This window comes from Molothrus ater, chromosome 2, assembly GCF_012460135.2.
Source record: "Molothrus ater isolate BHLD 08-10-18 breed brown headed cowbird chromosome 2, BPBGC_Mater_1.1, whole genome shotgun sequence".
NCBI classification, from domain to species: Eukaryota; Metazoa; Chordata; class Aves; order Passeriformes; family Icteridae; genus Molothrus; species Molothrus ater.
Window position 1 is genome coordinate 15,538,529 of NC_050479.2, and position 19,921 is coordinate 15,558,449.

Here is a 19,921-nt window from a genome sequence, read left to right on the forward strand (position 1 = left end):
AGGGAGAGAGAGGAAGAGAGAAAAAGAGATCACCAGTCTTGGCTACATTGCCAGTCCAACTGTTGGGACATCCAGGGTCTGGGGGGTGTCAGCTGGGGCTTGTTGGGGAGATGTTTTTATAGATAGGTTTCCCTGCCATGAAGGTAAATTTCTTGTTTGCTATACAAATTAGTTGTTAGGCACAGTCTGTTCTTTCAGACCTTTCGGAAAATGGATTGGGGGTCTTTGGGACCATTGGGTGATCTTTTCTTCCCCTACTGTCCATGTCTGTTTCTCAACCTCATTCCTGCACTTGTGCTGTACTGGGTTGTGCTTATCTTCAGGAATTAGAACGAGGATGTTTGTCCCAGAAAAGTGCTGCCCTATCTCTGCATGGCCTCTTCTCTGGGCACATCTTGTTCTTTCTCACAGTGTGTCATTACCAGCAATCCTTGCTTATTACAGGCAATCCTTATCTGTTACTAGCAACAGTCTGTGGTTGGCCCCAGAGCTAAATGACTTTCAGTGTTTGAGACATACATGTTAGCCCTTTATCTTCTGTGATTCTATGCCTTTGACTCCGTTCTCTTGGAGAAACTGGCTTCCCGTGGTGTGGACAGGTGCACTCTTGACTGAGTAAAAGACTGATTTATTGACCAGGCTCAGAGAGTGGTGCTGAATGGAATTGAATCCAGCCAGAGGCTGGTCACCAGTGGTGATCCCCAGGCCTCTGTGTTGGGACCCATCCTGTTTAGTATCTTCACTGGAGATCTGGACGAGGGGATTGAGTGCACCCTGAGCAAGCCCACAGACAACACCAAGTTGGGTGGAAGTGTTGATATGCTGGTGGGCAGGAAGGCAGTGTTTGCATGTGGCACTTGAGGACAGACTTTAATGGTTCCCACCACGGAAACTGCAAAGAGGAAGGGAATGAGGTCTGGGTAATGTCTTGCCCCCAAGGATGAAATGCAGATGGAAGAACTAAATCCATTGTGTAAGGGATGTTACAAAATCGAGTTCTTGAATACTTTGCATGCTTTGCAATGCAGTGATATTCAGTGGTAGTCAAGGACAGTTGGCATCTCTGAGAAGTGTGGCCTTTCTTGTGATTGAAGTGAAAAGGTGAAGCCTAAGGTCTGCTCCCAGTATAGGATAGGGCCTGTGGGTCCTGTCCTTTGGTACAACATGAGGGTATTTATTACTCAATCTTACTTGAAATGGTCAACAACTTTTGAAATGGTAATTACAAATTAATACCTGTTATGTATACATATGAAAACATACCTGGTATAAGAAAAATAGAACTATGTCTCTGTTTCTAACAATTACAATAGTGCTTCATGTGCTGCAGTTAGCCAAAACTGTTACTAAATGCTGAATTTAATAAAATATTTGAATAAAATTCTAGTAAACCTGTTTCTTAATCTTTAAAAAGAAAGAGTAGAAGGAAACCAAAATGTGTCGTTTGAATGTATCTTCTAATAATTCATTTTCATGCATGCTTAATTCTCCCTGTCTTTGTGTATCCTCTACTGTTTATTCGTAAATATAGTCAGTATGTTTTCTGAAATAATACTTAAGATATTTTAATTCGTTTTTAATATTATTTTTATTATTTTTTAGCATCCTGCTTGATGAGGAAGGACATATCAAATTGACAGGTGAATAAAGGAATTGCAATACTAGGATCATTTCTGTTCATAGTAAAATATTTGCATTTTCCTTTTGGTAAACCACTAAGATAAAATAAGTAATTTTAACTGATCGGTAATTTAGCTGTGGAAGCAAGTAGTGTAATTTGGTTGAAATAAATAAAATCTAAATATTTCAGTAAGATACCTGCTTTACAAGTATATCTGATGTTATGGACCTATAATAATGTGGGGAGGGAAGGAGAATCCTGTAAGTCCCATATTAGTGTTCAGTTGTCTATACCAATGATAAAAGCAAAACACTTCATATTATGGTTAAAGTATCAACCATGAACTTATTGTTTTTAAAAATTACATTTGGAATTACTTTTATCCTTTCAGATTTTGGCTTAAGTAAGGAGTCAATTGATCATGAAAAAAAAGCCTACTCTTTCTGTGGAACAGTGGAATATATGGCACCAGAAGTTGTTAACAGACGAGGCCATACACAGAGTGCAGACTGGTGGTCTTTTGGTGTTTTAATGGTAGGTTTCTGGCAAATGTAAATAATAGCAAAATTGTGATTTGCAAGGTCTGTTGAAACAAATCAAATACTAACCCCTAAGGTGAGCTTTACATGAATTTTAACTACAAAGGAAGTCTTAATTGTGAGAAATCAGTAGCACCACAAAGTTTGACCAAGATCATGGATTAGGTTTTATATAAACACCAATTTTATGCCATATTTTTATTATCATTTCAGTCAAATACTTTATAATAGTTTGAATGTTATAGGGACCAAGAGAAATACAGAAGTACACAGAAAAAGGCTGTCTGTTCCAAAGTGGGGAAGAAATTCATATTCAAATTTTAAATTTGAATTTACATACAAGAGGGAAAAGGTGATTGGCAACTTTCTAATTAGAATCTACGGTGCAATTACAAGTTAGTGGAATAATGACAACTGTTCAACTGTTGTTCTCACGCATCACGTTGATCTAAATGACACTGATCTGGTATGGGATATAGTTTCTGACTTGCTTATGGTGTTTCTGCAAGAGGTAATTACTGTAAAGTTACAGGGTCAGGGGAAATATTATGTGTATGGAATATGAATTGGAAAATAATAATAGATCATGTTTGTTATTTAAGGAATGCTGAAAGACTTTTAACATTTAAAATATTTGTGTGCATTTTTGACATGGAAATTAAACAACTGTATAAATGTATTCATTTCTTACTGCTTCTGCTACATAACTGTAACAGTACAACTAATGTGTGTGCTTTATAGTACAAGGACTCCTGTGTCTGAAAATAGGTCATCCTATGGCTTTATGATTAGAATGCTGTTGTGATCTGAAAACTGACTATGTAAAAGTAGCACCTGATAACTGAACTCTCTCCAGACAAGCACACACACTCCTCACAACCTCACATTTTATCATTAAGAGCAGTCAATTAAAAGATAATTACACTGTAGTTACAGAATATTTATCGTTGATAACGCAAACATAATTAAACTTCAGCTTTAATTTATAAAGGTAGAAAACATAATTTGGTGTTTATCAAGTGGATATGGTGTAATTGAAAATTGCTGTAAGATGTTAGCTGTGATTGGGGTGGCTTTCACAGTCTTAAGTGCACTGCATGTTAAATACTTTGGCTTCTACCTTGAATATAAAAATATGACCTTAAAAACCAAATTCTTTAAAGTAGTATATGAAATACAATGCAGCTTTTTCTAGGACATATTTTTGTTGCTTGCATTTATAGTTTGTAATTTTCATAACCAATCTGTAAGTATCCACTTTTAACTTGTTCTTAATTTCTGAGCTGATCAAAAATTCAAGTGATGGTTGGTGTGGTATAAGTACACAGAAACTAGAGTGAACATAAATTCTATGCTAGAATTTATAGTATAGAAATTGAGACTTTAAAGATATTTCAACAAATCATTTGGCTTCTTTTCTTTTGCTGCTAGACATGAAGTATGCTTAAGCCATTGTTAAGAACTATATTCCAATTTATCCTTTGAAACAGTGACAGTTTTAAGGGATGCCATACAAGTAAAAACATTCATTTAAAGTTTTCAGAAGCACTGAGGTACTCTCCTCCTGAAATAAAACATAAGTAGGAAAGGCTAATGTTGGCTTATTCTATAAGTACTATTGGCTTCTTAATGTTGGAATATAGTATTTGGGAGGGGTGACAAAGAATACACATGTTGAGCTGTTAATACAAATATGTGTGCTTATGACAAATTAGGAGCTTGTTAAAGAAACTGTATTTCATGCAAGTGTAAGTGCAGCACTCCAAATTTACCTTTTTAAAAAGGTTTTTTTTTTAAGTGCACCTTATAAAGATCTTGCTAAAGCACAAAATTTTTTTATACTTATAGTTCTGGCTTATCCCTCTCACATCTTCCTGACAATTGTCCTAGGTGTTAAAGTTAAAAGTAGTCCTTTTTTCATGTTGGCATCATTATTAAAGTTAATTTTTTTAATATATCAGTAATAAATATTATCTAGACTATAAAGCATCTACCAGTAGTGAAGAGATGGCAGTAAGGAATTCAAATTTTATTTCAATAAAATGGTGTTTTAAAGAATACTATTAGTGCAACTTCATGCTCTTATTGTAGATCTACAAATACTATAGTCACACATTATTTATTCAAGTTATCCACTCCATTTCTTATGTTTAGGAGGCTGAATGTTTGGGTCATACCAGAAAAGAGGGGAATAGAGGATACGTTGTGTTCAGGATGACTTAAGTTTGCATAACCTGTTCTGAGGGTTCCTTTATAATTATTTTAATTTTCATGTCGTTAACTGTATGCCATAAAATTACATTGAACTAAATAATTTTGCAATCTTTAAACCAAAAAAATCCAATTTCTGCCTAAGTGCTGGCTGCCGTGACTGCTCCCAGACTGCTTTCACTGCCTCACTTAGATCTGATATCCCTGCAGCATACTGCAGTCCAACAGGAGTGCCTTTATATTTATCTATTTTTACTCAGTCACTTTCAGAACAAATCAGTATTTTAGCAGTGTCTGTTGCTTACTGCCAGGCACTGTAGAATGTGCATGCACGTACTGTGTAGCTCTTCCGTGTTCCTTCAGGCTTTATTTCCACTGTATGCATACAGTAACCACTTTTCATCATGCATGTCTTTGTCAATCAGCTAACCTTTTCCCCTTCCCAAGGCTGTGTACATGCCAATTTTCAAAATTTTGACCTTTTAAAAAATTTCTGCATGAGGAAAAATCATCACTAACTTTTCAAAGGAAAACCTTTTCCCCTACTCCCTCCCCTGTTGTTTAAAACTAAAAATACAGTTGTACAGATCAAGTCTCCCTAGGACAAAATTTTTAGGCAGAAATTAAACACAGAACATTATAGTCAAAGTTGTTCAGATAAAAGGATGTAAAGCAAGTTACCAATATAGGAAAATATTTTGCAGCTTTAAAAATGGCAAAGGCTGCTCAATGTTCTTAGCAGTTGAAACTGTACAATGAAGTTGTTTTGCTCAGACTTGATTGTTAACATGCATGAATTTTGGAAGGTTAAGATGCTAAGTAGTTTTGTCAAAAATTAGTTTTTGTCCAGGTAATGTAATTGATGAAAGTTTTACTCTATACAGTTTGAAATGCTCACTGGTACTCTACCTTTCCAAGGGAAAGACAGAAAAGAAACCATGACTATGATTCTCAAGTGAGTACACTCTTATTTATATATCTCATCAGGTATTCTACAGGGATGCCCTCCGGGCTGCAATATCTAATTTCTACTCCTCCCTCATTTTCAAAGGTACTGGTAAATCCTCACTCCCTATTCCATATTATTAATTCCCTTTGCTGCCTATCTAATTTGCTTCACTATTCCTCCACCATACCAGGTACAAAGGATTTCATAGCAGCTCTTTAATCTGTAATAATAACTTCTCCAACCACATGATCTCTCCCATCTTCTTTCCATAATATTTTTTTAACTTTCTTACCCTTTTTGATAATATGTGCATTTTTTCCTTGTTGGGTTTTTTTTTTCCTTTGTTTTAGGTTTTTGGAGTTTTTTTTGAGAAAGTATTTTCACTCCTCTTCCTTCTTTATCTTACCAGCTCCTCACCCTACCTCTTTATATTAATGGTGCTGCCAGCATCTTGCCTCCCCAGTACTCCTCCCTTCTCTACTCTCCTATGACTCGCCTTAGCTCCAATTTTTCCCTTTGCTATTTTCAGCATTGATTTTGCATTAGCTCTATTGTGGGAATTGCTTTCCTTCATGCAGTTAATGTTCTTGTTTTTGCTAATGAAGCTCTGCTTTTTTCTTTGCCAATTCCCCACATATTCTCTAAAGTAGTACAACCTATGGCGTAAATGCCCTATTTTTGGGACTGTAGCCAAACACTTTGCAAACAAGTCTGTTTCCTCATATCATAGGTTCACTTCTCTGTTTCCATCTATTTTTAACTAATACCATTTTTTTTCCATGGAAGTTCATAAGATTATCTTAGTTTTTTAATTTGTTTTCTGCTTCATTGTTTATCATTGTTCTCAGTCCTGTTAGCCACTTGTCTACCCATATATCAAAGCTGGAATTTTTTTTGCACTAAAAGCCTGTTTTGAAAAATAAATACATGGAACTTTTAATCTTTTCTCTAAATAATTAGAATGTGAAAATCACTAGAAAACACGCTCATTATTTTCCTGGCTTTTACTTTCATAATGCATACATGTTATGTTATTCTTTGGTTTTTTCCTTCATCTTATTTGCAAATGTATTTAGTGATGCTAGTTTCTTCTGCTGCCTCAGCACTATGTGAGATCAAATCTTCATGTTGTGATTATTCAATATCTTTTAACTAAAAAGTTCTATCTATTCACAGCAAGCATAAACTCCTTCTGACCATCTCCTATTTATAAGAAGCTAGTCCGAGATAATTCTGCTGCAATCTCACTTGCTTCAGGAGCCATGCATTTTTTTCTGTGTCTCATGAGTCATATCTTTCTCTTCTCTTTGCCTGCATGTGACTCTGCCCTGTTCCTCAACAGTCTTTTCACTGTTGCTATAAATATCTTCTGTATTCAGCTGCCATGTAGAATATCCTTGCATTTCTCCAGGTAATTGATGTTCATAGTCATTCATAGCCCAGAGAGTGGTGCTGAATGGAGTGAAATCCAGCTGATGGCCAGTCACAAGTGGTGTTCCCGAGGGGCCAGTCCTGTTAAACATCTGTATCAACAACCTGGACAAGGGGATTGAGTGACAGTTTGCAGGTGTCCCCAACCTGGATAAGAGGGAATATGGATCTGCTGGAGGCTAGGAACGCTCTACAGAGGGATCGGGACAGGCTGAATAAATTGGATGAGGCCAGTAGGATGAGGTTCAGTGGGGCCAGGTGCCAGGTCCTACACTTGGATCACAACAGCCTAAGGGAACATGCAGGCTTAGGGAAGAGTGGCTGCAAAGTTGCCTGGCAGAAAAGCACCAGGGAGTGTTGGTCAACAGCTGCTGAACATAAACCAGCATGTAGCCAGGTGGCCAAGAAGCCAGTGGCATCCTGGCCTGTGCCAGCAATAGTGTGGCCAGCCAGAGCAGGGTAGAGATTGTCACCTGTACTCAGCATTGGTGATGCTGCACCTCCTGTGTCTAGTTTTGGGCTTCTCACTGTGAGGACACTAAGGTGCTGGAGCGAGTGCTGAGAAGAGCAGTGGAGCCAGTGAAGGGTCTGGAGCACAGATTCTGTGAAGAACAGCTGAGGGATCTGGGTTTGTTTTTTCTGGAGGATGTGCAGGGGTGACCTTTTTGCTCTACAACTACCTGAAAGGAGGCTGTAGCCAGGTGGGGGTCGGTCTCTTCTCCACAGTAAGAAACAACCAGATGAGAGGATCGTGAGTTGCACTGTGGGAGGTTACGACTGGATATTGGGAAAAATGTCTTCATTAAAAGGGTTGTAAAGGGTTGGAACAAGCTGCCCAGGGAAGTGGCTGATTCACCATCCCTGGAGGTTTTTTAAAAAGATGTGGCACACAGGGATATGGTTTAGTGGTGGACTGGGCGGTGCTGGCTTAATGGTTGGACTTGACAGTCTTAAAGGTCTTTTCCAACCTAAGCAATTATAGGTTTCTATGATTCTGTAATTACTTTCAGATTTCATTTGAGAATATATCTCTTAATGAGATACAACTTCTTTCCAACTTTTTTTACCTTCTAGTTTTTGCAATTGTTAATGGTTTCAAATAGCTGCACAGGAAGTGTGCTATGATGTAAAGACATTTTACCCTCTTTGAATGTTCCATATTCTTATTAATATTATCTTGAATAGAAGTGTTTTTCTTTTGGACAGAAAAGCAGCTGAAAACCAGAAGATATTTTGAAGTATTTTCTGATTAAGTCTGCACTTCTTTTCTGGTCTATGTTTTCTTTTTATTTTCCACATACGTAGTATATTTTTCCTTAAATTTTCCATTAAACTTTAAAGTGGACAGGTGTGCATATGAATTCTGGTTTCCGTAGTGTATATTTACAATATATTGCTTTTCTTACCTTCTGTTCCTAAAAATCCACAGAAAATGCGTTCTTCTTACAACAAATTTTTTCGAGGGTTCTTTATTTCTCACAACATTATCAAGAGAAATTTTTGTTTATCTTGTGTGTTTTACCTAAAACTGGGAAACCCTGCAGTTTGAAGAAATCATAGGTTGCTGCAACAAAGTTAAATTTTTAAACATTTTTCTCCTTTACTTAAGAGGTATCCCCTCATATAAAATTTTGCCACTGTCCATCAGGAATGTCAGAAAAAAATTGCTGTCACTCATGTAGTTGCATAATATAGGAACTCTGAGGACCTGGTAATTGCCTTTCCTTCTCCTCTGTCATGTGCCTGGTACAGGATTTTGTGAAAGGTGGCGGTGCATGGCAGTCAGGAAGAGTTGGATGGCCCATGGCCCATTCTCCCCTCCACTGGTGGCCTTCATCTGTCTGTAGTGTGTTATTGAAGAGTCCAAAGAAGCCAATGTTTTTCAGATTTTCCTCCCCCCTGCCCTAGCTTTTTTAATGCTGAAAGGAATGGAAAATTTACTAAGTTCTAGGTTGAAAGTAATGAATAGTGAATCAGTGGCAACACTGATTTGCATTTAGACAAGTGATACCAAGGTGACTATCTACAAATACCTGGAGTATAAGACAAATCAAGTTCTGATTGAAACACAGAGCTTGTGTCATTGACAGTTACAGAAAAATACAAGCTACAGATTGAATTAGTGATGGAAAGGAGGGAATTATATCCCTCTTTCCCATTATCATAGTTACAAGAAAAAGTAAGACCTAGTAACAGTGAGAGAATGAAGGCTCAACATTAAATGACAAGGAATGTTGCCATTACAAAACAAAATGAAATTAAAGTACCAAAATTTAAATCTAAAAATTCAAGGCTGGTAAATTGTAAAAGTATTATTTGAAATAGACTGGGGAGGGGAGCAAAAAGGAAAAGAGGAGTGGGGTTTTATTGTTTGTTTTTTTGAGGTTTTTTTTACCAGCTAATCCTGCAAGATCTGTCCTACCTTAATTGAATTTCTGTATTCTAGTTTGTTTCCTGGGTCATCTTGGTGTGTGTCATAGTGTGGTACTTTTCTTAGTCCTTCTATTAGATCACTATCAGAATGCTTTGTTTGGTGTCATTTACTAGTAACTGGACCTATAAGTGGATCAAAGCATATTATGAAAATGTACAAGTTTATAAACTGCTGTTCTCTAGCTATTCTTCTCTACGTTTTCCACCTTTTCCTCCACTTAAATTCCTGAGTCATTGCTGAAAATACTATACTACTAAAAAAGAAAAATTTGAAACCCAAACATGTTTACATGACTGACAGCACTTTTGCTCTGTGTCTGATGTCTGAGGGCAATTTCTCAGTGATGCTACTTCATTTATTATGGACTTGTTGAATGGCAAAGGACAGGGGGAATGCAGAGTTAATTCTTACCTAGATATGTTTGTATGCTATTAATTATTTTTATTCTCTAGGGCCAAACTTGGAATGCCCCAGTTCTTGAGTCTTGAAGCACAGAGCCTTCTGCGAATGCTCTTCAAAAGAAACCCAGCAAACAGATTAGGTAAAGTTTTTAGCAGAATATTTTAAATTTGGTCATAATATTCATAACATCAGTGATCACTAAACTGACTAAAATTTTGTTTCCTATGTAAAATAGACTTTAAAGGAAGAATGTAGTTTGCCCTTCAAGGGATCACCAAAGTATTATCGTTTCTGCTAGTCATACATCTAAAATTAAGGAATAAGAAATATAATTTTGCTAGCCATTCCTTTGACCAAGAAGAAGATAATTCATAGACATTTTTCTTCCTTATAAAAGGAGCAGGTCCAGATGGAGTAGAAGAAATTAAGAGGCATGCATTCTTTTCCAAAATAGATTGGAATGTGAGTATGTAATTAAAAATCAATCCAGTAAATTTCTTGGTTAAGTCTTTTATGGTATCATGTAACTTTTCCACTTACCATTTGTCCCTTCTCTTCAGAAATTGTACCGGAGAGAAATTCATCCTCCTTTTAAACCTGCAACTGGCAGACCTGAAGATACATTTTATTTTGACCCTGAATTTACAGCAAAAACTCCAAAAGGTAAAGAGATATGAATAAGAGAATTTGCATATTCAAAAGATTGAATTTGAATTTCAGATTTTTTCATTCAAAATTTGATAGAAATTGTTGTCTTCATAAATCCAAGGTGCTACCAAAATTTCAGTACTTAATCTCATATCTACATGGTAAAGAATCTGCTTGTAAGTAGATGATGTATTTTTCAGATTCACCTGGTATTCCACCCAGTGCTAATGCACATCAGCTTTTTCGGGGATTTAGCTTTGTAGCTATTGCATCAGATGATGAAAGCCAAGCAATGCAGACAGTTGGAGTGCATTCAATTGTCCAGGTGAGTATATCTAATTAAAAAAAAAATCACTGCTGTCTCTTGGTGGATGTATTGTTTCCTTGTCACAGAATGAAGTATCATGACAAAATCACTGTCATGTTTTAGACAAGAAAAGTAAAGATCAGATTATTTCATCCAAACAAAATCTCTGAAGGTACAGGACCTGTATAATTACTGAGCAGCTACAGGTTCAGACAGGCTTTTAATGAAAACTTTATACCATATGTACTGTATTAACTCTTTAATGTCAAGCCATAATTATAAGGGGGAGTAGAATAACAGATACATTGATTTATTGTTTTTTTCCCCCATACATTAAAATGTCAGTGGACTCCTACAATGCAGTAGTAGGAGGCACTGGACTACAATTTTGAATTGTATCTGGATGTTCTGGACTGCTGGAATCCATGGCCCAGGACATATTCTGTCCCTCCTAAACCACTAGTTAGCTAATCTCTGCTTTTTGTGACTGGAATCAGTGCATCTTACAAGTCAGTGTAACAGTGCACACTCAAGCTTTGGCTTCCTTGATGTGTTTGGATGACTCCAGTAGAGTCTGCTGTATTAATAATTGTGAGGTTGTCACGTAGAAAAGGAGACCTATGTAAAAATTGTATTTCTCCCTCCTCTCTCTTCTTTTAATAATTACTGAGTCATGAAAACCAACTCATGATCCAAATTGTGTTGAAAACTTCTTAATAATAAGGTAGGAATAAATGATTGGATTTACTATTAGATTTATTTGTGTGATTTGGTTTATTTGTATTTTTCAGTGCACTGGTATTTTGCAAATGTCTGAGAAAATTTTTAAAAACCCACAATTTATACAGAATGTGAATAGCCCTTGCATTTCATTAACACTCTCATGTCTAGAATTGTCACAACATGCTTTTCTATACATTACAGTTTCCTGTGTAATAATTTTTTTAAAATATAACTTTAGATCCTTTTTTATTCTCAAGAAGCTTTCTGATTTGATATATGCCTCAGAATTATTTCTGATCCTGGCATCTTGCTAGAAGTTTCTGAAAGCTTCTCTGTGCTGCTTTATTTCCACGTAGTTTTGTAGATGGCATTATTGCTCTTTGTGTATGGTTTCCTTTTCTTGTAAAGATCTGTTTCTCTGCTGCCTTTCCTCTGTGCCCCTCAACAACTTCCTCACTCCTATTTCCTCTTTTCTGTGCTGCAGGATACCCAGATGGTTTCCTGCAAATGCTTTGCATCCTTTGCACAAACTCCATACACTAGAACACCATTTCCTTCCCTTACAAGAGTGAGCACTTGTCCTCCTTTCAGCTTTTTATTTCTGTGAAAGGATTTTTGACTGCCATTCCATGCAATTCCGGCCAATCTGATTCTATTCAGTATGTCTGAATTTTCCAGCTGCCATTCTGTCTATTCAGATAATAAAAACAGTGATACTTCTTTACCATTGTTGTATCACTATTTTATCTTGAAGTCTTCTGGTTTTCTTTGGATTGGAGCTTCTATCTTTAAATTAGTAAAGCAGCAATCAGAAAAATAATGCCATCAGTTTCTAAAATACAGTGTGCATTATTTACAGCATGTGTAATATATAATTTATCTTATACTAAGTTTGAACAGAAGGTAGTGGGGATTTAGACCACTTTGACCTAGTAGAGTCATCAGTTAAAATTCTAATCAAATCAATAGGAATTTTTAAAAAGTTATTTTAATTTAAAAAAAATGAGTTACACATTAAGAATATTCATTAATTGATAATGTTATTTTGGTAGCAGTTGCACAGGAACAGCATTCAGTTTACTGATGGATATGAAGTAAAAGAAGATATTGGAGTTGGCTCTTATTCTGTCTGCAAGAGATGTGTTCATAAAGCTTCAAACATGGAATATGCTGTAAAGGTAATTATTTTGTTATAAACCACACTTTTCAGATTTTAGCATTGGACATCTTTTATTTGCCATAGAGAAACACAGAGATTAAGATTAATTTTTTTAATGTAAAAGTATTTTATATACAGCTATAAAAGTAAATTCATAAATTCTTCATAACAGTCTTCAGTCTGCTATAACTTCCAGAATAAACTTCAGCTCTGTTTTTGCTTCCTGGTTTTCAGCAAGGTATTTATTGTTGTTTTTGTTATTCTCTAGGGCTTTGTAGCACTTCTATGAAGGCATTAAATTCTCACTTGGAATCAGTAGATTTCCCAGAACTGCAATGATAAGGTTTTTTATCTTTCTGTGTAATAACCTAGGACCAAATGGTTATTATGAAAGCAAGAGTATGGATTAGCAGACTTTATAAGTGAAAAAAAGAGCAGTCTTTAAATTCTATTCTATGGGGCAGTTCTCTTTTTGAATTGCTAAACAGCTTAGTACTTAATTATGTAAAATACAAAGATTTATTAAGTATGTAGATTGCCTCCTCTAAACCTTCCAGTTTTAATCTGGTAGTTAAATACTTTATTTTATTCTGGTTCTGGCCAGGAACAGATTTGACTTCTGTCCTTTCAATTTGAAGTAATTTCTTGAAACTGCAAGAAGGTCCTGGCATAGCTGATAATTCCCTCAGCTATAATATTTGTTGTGAAGATTCACTTGCTTTTCTATTGCCTCTGTTAGGGCATTTTTTTCTTCAAGGAATCTTGAAAAAAAGAATAAGGTACCAGTGTCTGATGTGTTAGCAGGGATGGGTAGCAGTATGGGCATAAGGATAAAGGGCTAACATAACAATGGAAGAGACATTATAGAAAATTCTACAGTTCAGGAGAGGAAAAAAGTGAGAAGAACAAGAATACATTTAAGTAGGGTAAATGTTATTTTGCTTGTTTGAACAAGGTGAACTTGAGAGCCAGAGATTCAAATGGACTTTTGTAATGAATGTGTTTGAATTAACTCTGAGAAATTTTTATTTTTACTATTTTTTTTGTTCTCTTTCTCTCCTACTTTCTTTTGCTGCACCAAATGTTTGAGATTAGCATTGTGAAAATTGATTAGCATCATCCAACCAGTATCTCGTGTTAAATTAGGAACTTCCTATTTTATTAAATAATGGATCACTGAAGTCTTATCTGCTGAACAGCCTTGCATTATTTATCACAGCCAAAGAGGTTAGGTCACTTATCCTCTGAAATCGTTTTCAAAAGAAATTTTTTCCTTTTTCCCAACATTTTTTGCTTTGCCTTGCTTTTCCAATTTAACAAACTTGGTTTTGGTTATAATCTATGCCTTTTGCAACAATAAATACTGCTTAACTGTTGATGCTAATAAGCATACCAAAGCATTACACTAGATCCACAAAAAGAATTATGCCCATGTCTGTATGTGCTCTTACAGATTATTGACAAAAGCAAAAGAGATCCAACAGAAGAGATTGAAATCCTACTGCGCTATGGACAGCATCCAAATATTATCACCCTGAAAGATGTAAGTAGTGTTTTAAAGACATCCTTTAGTGTATTACAATTCTGAATAACTTCTAATTTGAGAGATGAGAAGCTACATATTTTAGATTTATGTTCATGTTTTTCAGTATTTAAATATAAAACAGTGCAATTTATTCAGTAGTATCTAGTTTTTTTACTGGGATGTCTGTGTTTTCTTTTAAAGACGCATATATTGTGGTACAGCATTATTCTAAGGAGTCAAATAATTCACCCTTCATAAATCCTAGCAAGAATAATTTACTTAATGTTGGCTGTGTTTTTAAAGGATCAAGGAAGTTTTTTGCTTGCTTAGTTAACTTTAAATCTGATTTCCCCTACATTAATCAAAAGCAATTTTATTATATAACAAAGGACTTACTGTTAGCACAGTACCCGAAGTATTTTTCATGGACAGTAGCAAGTATTACTCAAGTAGTATTACTACAAGTAGTAGACAAAATCTTTCCATGTCCATGGTTTTCACTGTTTTTTATCTTTATCTGGCCTCTGTATGAACACTATCTAGGTATTTTTTCCTTGTATTATTTGCTCTGACCATGGAAACACTTTGTCCATAAAAGCAAGGAATAATACAAGCTGGGAGGTAGAGGGTTTTCATAGTGAACAGTATATTCTGATGACCTAACTGAAAAAGAAAATTGTCTCCTTGGTTATTCATTAAAGAGGATTAAAAATTAAAAAGACGTATGCGTAATGACTTTCTTAGACTGCAGGGAAATATTCTGGTCCCCCAAACCAAACCTCAGGCAAAACAGCAAACCATTTCCAGGAAGCTGAGCTCAGCTGAAAGGAGATTGTCAGACATTTTGAAGCCATTAAAACAACAGCTCATAAATACTGTGGAGATGAGCACTAGAGAGCTCTGCATGAAGCTGATCTACTATAATCTGTCTTCACTTTATTGATATCATACTGTTTGGCCCTTTCTTGGACAGAGAAAATAAGGTAGATATTCAGGGAAGCCCACCAGGGAGCTTATCTTCTTGTAAGCAAGATACCACAGTTACAGTCCCAGTTTCTGTTCTGTTTCATGTGGTTGGATAGTAAAACTACCTGGAAGGAGCTGTGCTGAACAGAACCTGCATCAGCATTCATGGTGCTTTTAGTGCTGCATGCTGGGATCATGTGTTACTTTAATTCATAACACAGCTTATGTTATTTAAGCAGGAAGACAAACATGAGAATGTGAGCACTTAACCTGAACTTAAGCATGATGAATATTTTACATTGAGAACAGAAATCCAGGCAGTCTTAAACAGCTGCAATATATGCTGAATTATTTCACTTTGTAATTAAACTTTTATTATCATCAGTCATCTTCCAGCAGGAATCATCTTTCATGCACAGCAACAGCAACACACAAATAGGAGACTACAAAAAAAAAAGCTTTAAGCCCACAAAGGGGGAAAGGCTGTAATTCTCACTCACTTCTGCTTCAAGATCAGTTCCCCAAGCAAGATTATGGAAGGATGTAAAGAGATATAGAATTCAAATGTAATAGAATATTGTATAAATCTGTAGGAATTTGGCATTAAGTTTTTTTTGTCCTAATACAGACCCATGGGGCAGATTGCTTGCATATCCCACATTATAGTGGTGTGCTATTACAGCTTTCAGAGAAGATAAGGAGTATTTTGCCTTCAGGTGTCAAATTCTAGAGCACCATTGTAAACCAAACTCTCGAGTACTATTGTAAAAATAAAACTCATTGTTGATTTGCTCATTTTTTCATTTAGTTCCACATCAAAAATGAAATGTTTCTAATCTGAAGTGCCAAAATAAAATAGTTCAGCATTTAAATGCCTGCTTTGGAAATTATTATTCTGCAAGAAACAATTTCTATCTTTTCTTCTATTTCAAGAAGAAATGCAGTAATATTTGAATTTTGCTTAAGATGCAAGTTTTCATTCTTGTTCAGCCTTTTTATGTAATTTAATTCTGAAGGTGTTTGGATTGAAACAATGGATATTCAAGAGACCAAATTCTTTCTGCAGTGCACAGTCCTCTGGGGGTTTTCCTTCTGATTATTATCAGTGGTCTTTTTCAGTTACACAGTATATAAACAAAAGGAGCTATATTGTGCTAATTCAGAGCTCCTTCTTATCCAATATCCTGTCTCTGACAGAGGCCCTTAGTGCATGCCTAGGAAACAGTGTAAGAAGGGAGGAAGCACACAGCTTCCAACAAAACATTACCTAGAAACTTCCTGTGCCAGACCATTATAAGTATTTTACCCTTTTTATGTAATACTTACTGTTCTGTAACAGAACTTTTGTCCTGCTTTGAGTTATTTAAAGCATTGCCTGAAGAATCTTTTCAGAAACATTTTAGAAACCCGAATACAAGATATCCAGTCTCCCTGTCCAAGTGCTTATTTATGATTTCAAAATACCTCATAATATGTCTGTAAAATCTTACTTCCCTTGGCAAAAACCTTAATTTCTTTCTCCCTTGCATTATGTTTTGTTCATATGCCTACATCTGTTTCTCACTATAGTTTCTTCCACTTTACCTTGTAGAGCAAACATAATGACTGACCTGTGGCTTATGCTCAGAGTTAATTTTAAAAAGTAGTGTCACATTTGTGACCTTAGCCTGATACAGTGCATCTGTGAAGAAAACTTCAGCAGTATTTATTCAAAAAGCAACTTAAGTTGGTAATACCATTAGAGGATGGTAAAACAACTTAAGTTGGTAATACCATTGGTGCAAGGGGAATGGTTTGTTTGGGGTGAGTTATCTGTGGGGTTTTTTGGCTGGCAGACAGGACCAGCAGATAAAATAGTAATCAAATTCAAATTTTGCTTGAATTTGGCAATACTGAGGTGTGTATGCTCTGTCATGTCAAATGAAATAAGCTGATATCCTCATGTCATACCAGGATTAGAGGAAGCATGCCTATAAAAAAAAATCCAGTTTTGTATCTAGAATTAGGTAATTCTGCTTTTGAGTACTGTGTTATATTTAAAGTCTTAATACAAACACATTCAGGTGCTCAGTCATTTATATTCTATGGGGGAAAAATTCCTGTTAAATGAGAACACAGAAACCCATCATGTCTTCATCTCCTTAAGATCATAAGCTTGTAATGCCTACAAAATTATTTAGCGCTTTTTTTTTTTTAATTTGCTGAGAAAATAAATCCTTTTAGTATCTTTAGGGGAACAAAAATTTTGATGCTTAGAGCATTATTAGCAACTTTTTCCCAGGTAGCTTAAGACCAGGGAATTGGGATAAAAACCTCTTTTTTTATTCTTATTTTCTGTTACTTAGCTGATATCTATTCCTAAATGTATTTTACTATAATTTTGATAATTGTTTCTACTTAAACACAAGGGTTTTTTTATTTCACACATTTTACTGAAAATAACAATTAGGACATCCCCATAAAAGTAGGTTGAAACAATTAAAGGGAACAGTCTGTAAAAGATTTCACTAAAGCAGGAATTGTTTCTGGATTAAGTTGGAACTCCCAGCCCAGGTTGGATGGGGCTTGGAGCAGCCTGATCTAGTGAAACATGCTCCTGCCTATGGAGGAAAGCTGGGACTAGATCATCTTTAAGGGCACTTTCAACTTAAGCCATTCCATGATTCTGTGGAAGTGGAACTGAAATGAAATGCTAAAGTGTAAGTACCTTAAAATGTGCTTTGGTATCACTCAGTCTGTAGTGCCCTCTGGTGAGAATGTAAAGAATTCTCAAATGCCTTCCCTGGATGATAAAATCCATGCAAAAATTGAACCATTTTCCATGACTAGAAGTAAGGGAAAAAATATGCTTATTTTAATACTTTTAGACTTTGGCATAGTCTTCATGTGCAGAGTGATGTATAAGTTATAGGTGTTTTTCACTGTTCACAGGGGCTATTAGGGATAAATTTTGTTTAATTTTTTTCCTTTTTTTTTTTTTTGTCTGACTGTTGGAATGATCTCTGTTTCTATTTTTAATTTGGTGCAATAATTGCTGCTTGAACTAGCTCTGGTTTTGCCTAATTAGACTAGTTTCCATTTTTTACTACTTAATTTCTCATGTCTGGTTTCCTTTGTTGTAGTGAACCTGTGTGGGGGAAACTACCTGTTACTTATCCTTTTATCTTTAAACACTTTCATGCTAGTATTTCTATGTTATTTTGGTACAGCATTGCCTTTTTGTGACTGTTTTGTGTTCACTTCTGAAGATGCACAACATTTGGGTATAACATGTGGGTATGAAATCAGGAGAAAACAATTGAAGAAAACAGCTCGTGGACACACCTGCACTATCTCTATGTGCTTCACAGAAGACAGCAGAGAATAAATGTTTTGAAGTTTAAATTTTTATGTACTTTTTGCAGGTGTATGATGATGGAAAATACGTATATGTAGTAACAGAACTTATGAAAGGAGGAGAACTGCTGGATAAAATTCTTAGGCAAAAATTTTTCTCAGAACGAGAAGCTAGTGCTGTTCTGTTCACAATAACAAAAACAGTTGAATATCTCCACACACAAGGGGTAAGTTTTCATCTCAGACAAAACGGTTTTTGCTATTGAAAGCTTCTCTTTCAGAAGCATAAACTTGTATCTTGATACATTCTTCTGTGTGGTAATTAAGTAGTTTTTGGTAAACAATTACATTGCAGCAGGAATTTGTGTTGAAATCAAAACTTTCCTTATCAGCTCTGTACGTGTTCAGATAACTGAGATGATGCAACTGTTTCTGTTGTTCTTTTGCAGTCTGTCAGCAGTTCTGTGGAATATGCAGATAATTACTAACAGGATATGAGGGGAAGAAAGTCCAGGAAGAAGTGCTAGGACCAGTGTTGTTGTATAGCCATGGGACTTAATGCAATTTCAGTCTTGTCCTGTGATATACTCTGAAAATTTATTTTCCACCTGTTATACTTGTAACTCCTTTGACTTCTTGGTTTCGAAGAACATGGTTTATGACTTGTAACTCCTGTGCCATAGGATCAGGAATTTGTAGGAGACAGAAAATTAGCACTTTGGGAAATTAATTTGGAGACAGAGGAAGTAGTTCAAATATAGAGAAGGACAGTGTGATAATTGCATGGCAAGAAAGACAAGTTGTGTTGCATTTTTAAGTAAACAAGAAAAAGGAGATGGAGAAAAAGCAGAAAATAAGGCTGCAAGGAAAAAGCCAAGCTGCTAATACATGATGTTGTTGCCCAAGAAAGTATGTTTTTGGAACATATAGTACTCAAATTACTTTAAATAACAAAGAATTCGGTACATACTGTCATGGCTGGAAGCTATTATTTCAGAAAACTTATGATCAAAGTTATCTGGTATCTCATTCTGTGATTCATCACTCCAGTCACTTTCTCATGTGTGTGGTTTGGTTTTTGAGCCTGTGTGCACAGATTATAGTCCTTGGCCAGCAGCACCCATGGGAATTATGATCAAACCTTGATACCTCTGTATGGAAATACAGATAGTAGAATAACAAATCCTAACTTGGTTCATTCTTGCCACATGTGGCTAAAAGATGCCCAGAGTCCTTGCATCAAGTAAGGGATTTTAGGGGTTTTACTTTCTTTACCGTAGATATCCATAAATATTGGCATTTTAATTTGTATTAGACCACACACACTTTGGAATGTTTGCTTTTGTAAATTTTCAAGTCTTACATTAAGTACACCTCCACATGAAAGCTGGCCACATATGTAAATATGTGGGCACTTCAGTAGTCTAATTATTTTTTGGAAGAGTCTCTCATATCTTTAGTGAATTTTCCTGTTGAAACTCCTTTGGACACTGGAGGAGCTTATTTGAATATGGTATTAGGTCATATCAGGTTTGACAGTCTCTGCATCTGTGTGCAGTCTCCACAACCCTTCCAGGAAGAGTTTCCTCATGGAAATTTACCTTTGGGAAAACAGTTTAACATTGGAAGGTGTTTCACTTATTCTTTGACATAAACATTCTGGTTGCTTG

At 35.7% G+C, this 19,921-nt stretch overlaps 1 protein-coding gene across 2 annotated transcripts in view; it reads left to right on the forward strand.

Annotated features, from left to right (window-relative positions):
• Window positions 1–19,921, forward strand: part of RPS6KA3 (ribosomal protein S6 kinase A3) — a 74,025-nt gene that overhangs the window by 44,801 nt on the left and 9,303 nt on the right. The window contains exons 8-17 of one of the 2 annotated variants that reach the window (XM_036404667.2): window positions 1,603–1,640; window positions 2,013–2,155; window positions 5,256–5,326; window positions 9,638–9,726; window positions 9,985–10,049; window positions 10,148–10,250; window positions 10,436–10,560; window positions 12,321–12,443; window positions 13,878–13,967; window positions 18,320–18,478. In XM_036404667.2, coding sequence (XP_036260560.1) covers window positions 1,603–1,640; window positions 2,013–2,155; window positions 5,256–5,326; window positions 9,638–9,726; window positions 9,985–10,049; window positions 10,148–10,250; window positions 10,436–10,560; window positions 12,321–12,443; window positions 13,878–13,967; window positions 18,320–18,478 — 1,006 coding nt within the window. Of the gene's footprint in view, window positions 1–1,602; window positions 1,641–2,012; window positions 2,156–5,255; window positions 5,327–9,637; window positions 9,727–9,984; window positions 10,050–10,147; window positions 10,251–10,435; window positions 10,561–12,317; window positions 12,444–13,877; window positions 13,968–18,319; window positions 18,479–19,921 lie in introns of both variants that reach the window. The other variant, XM_036404632.2, reaches the window with a different exon arrangement.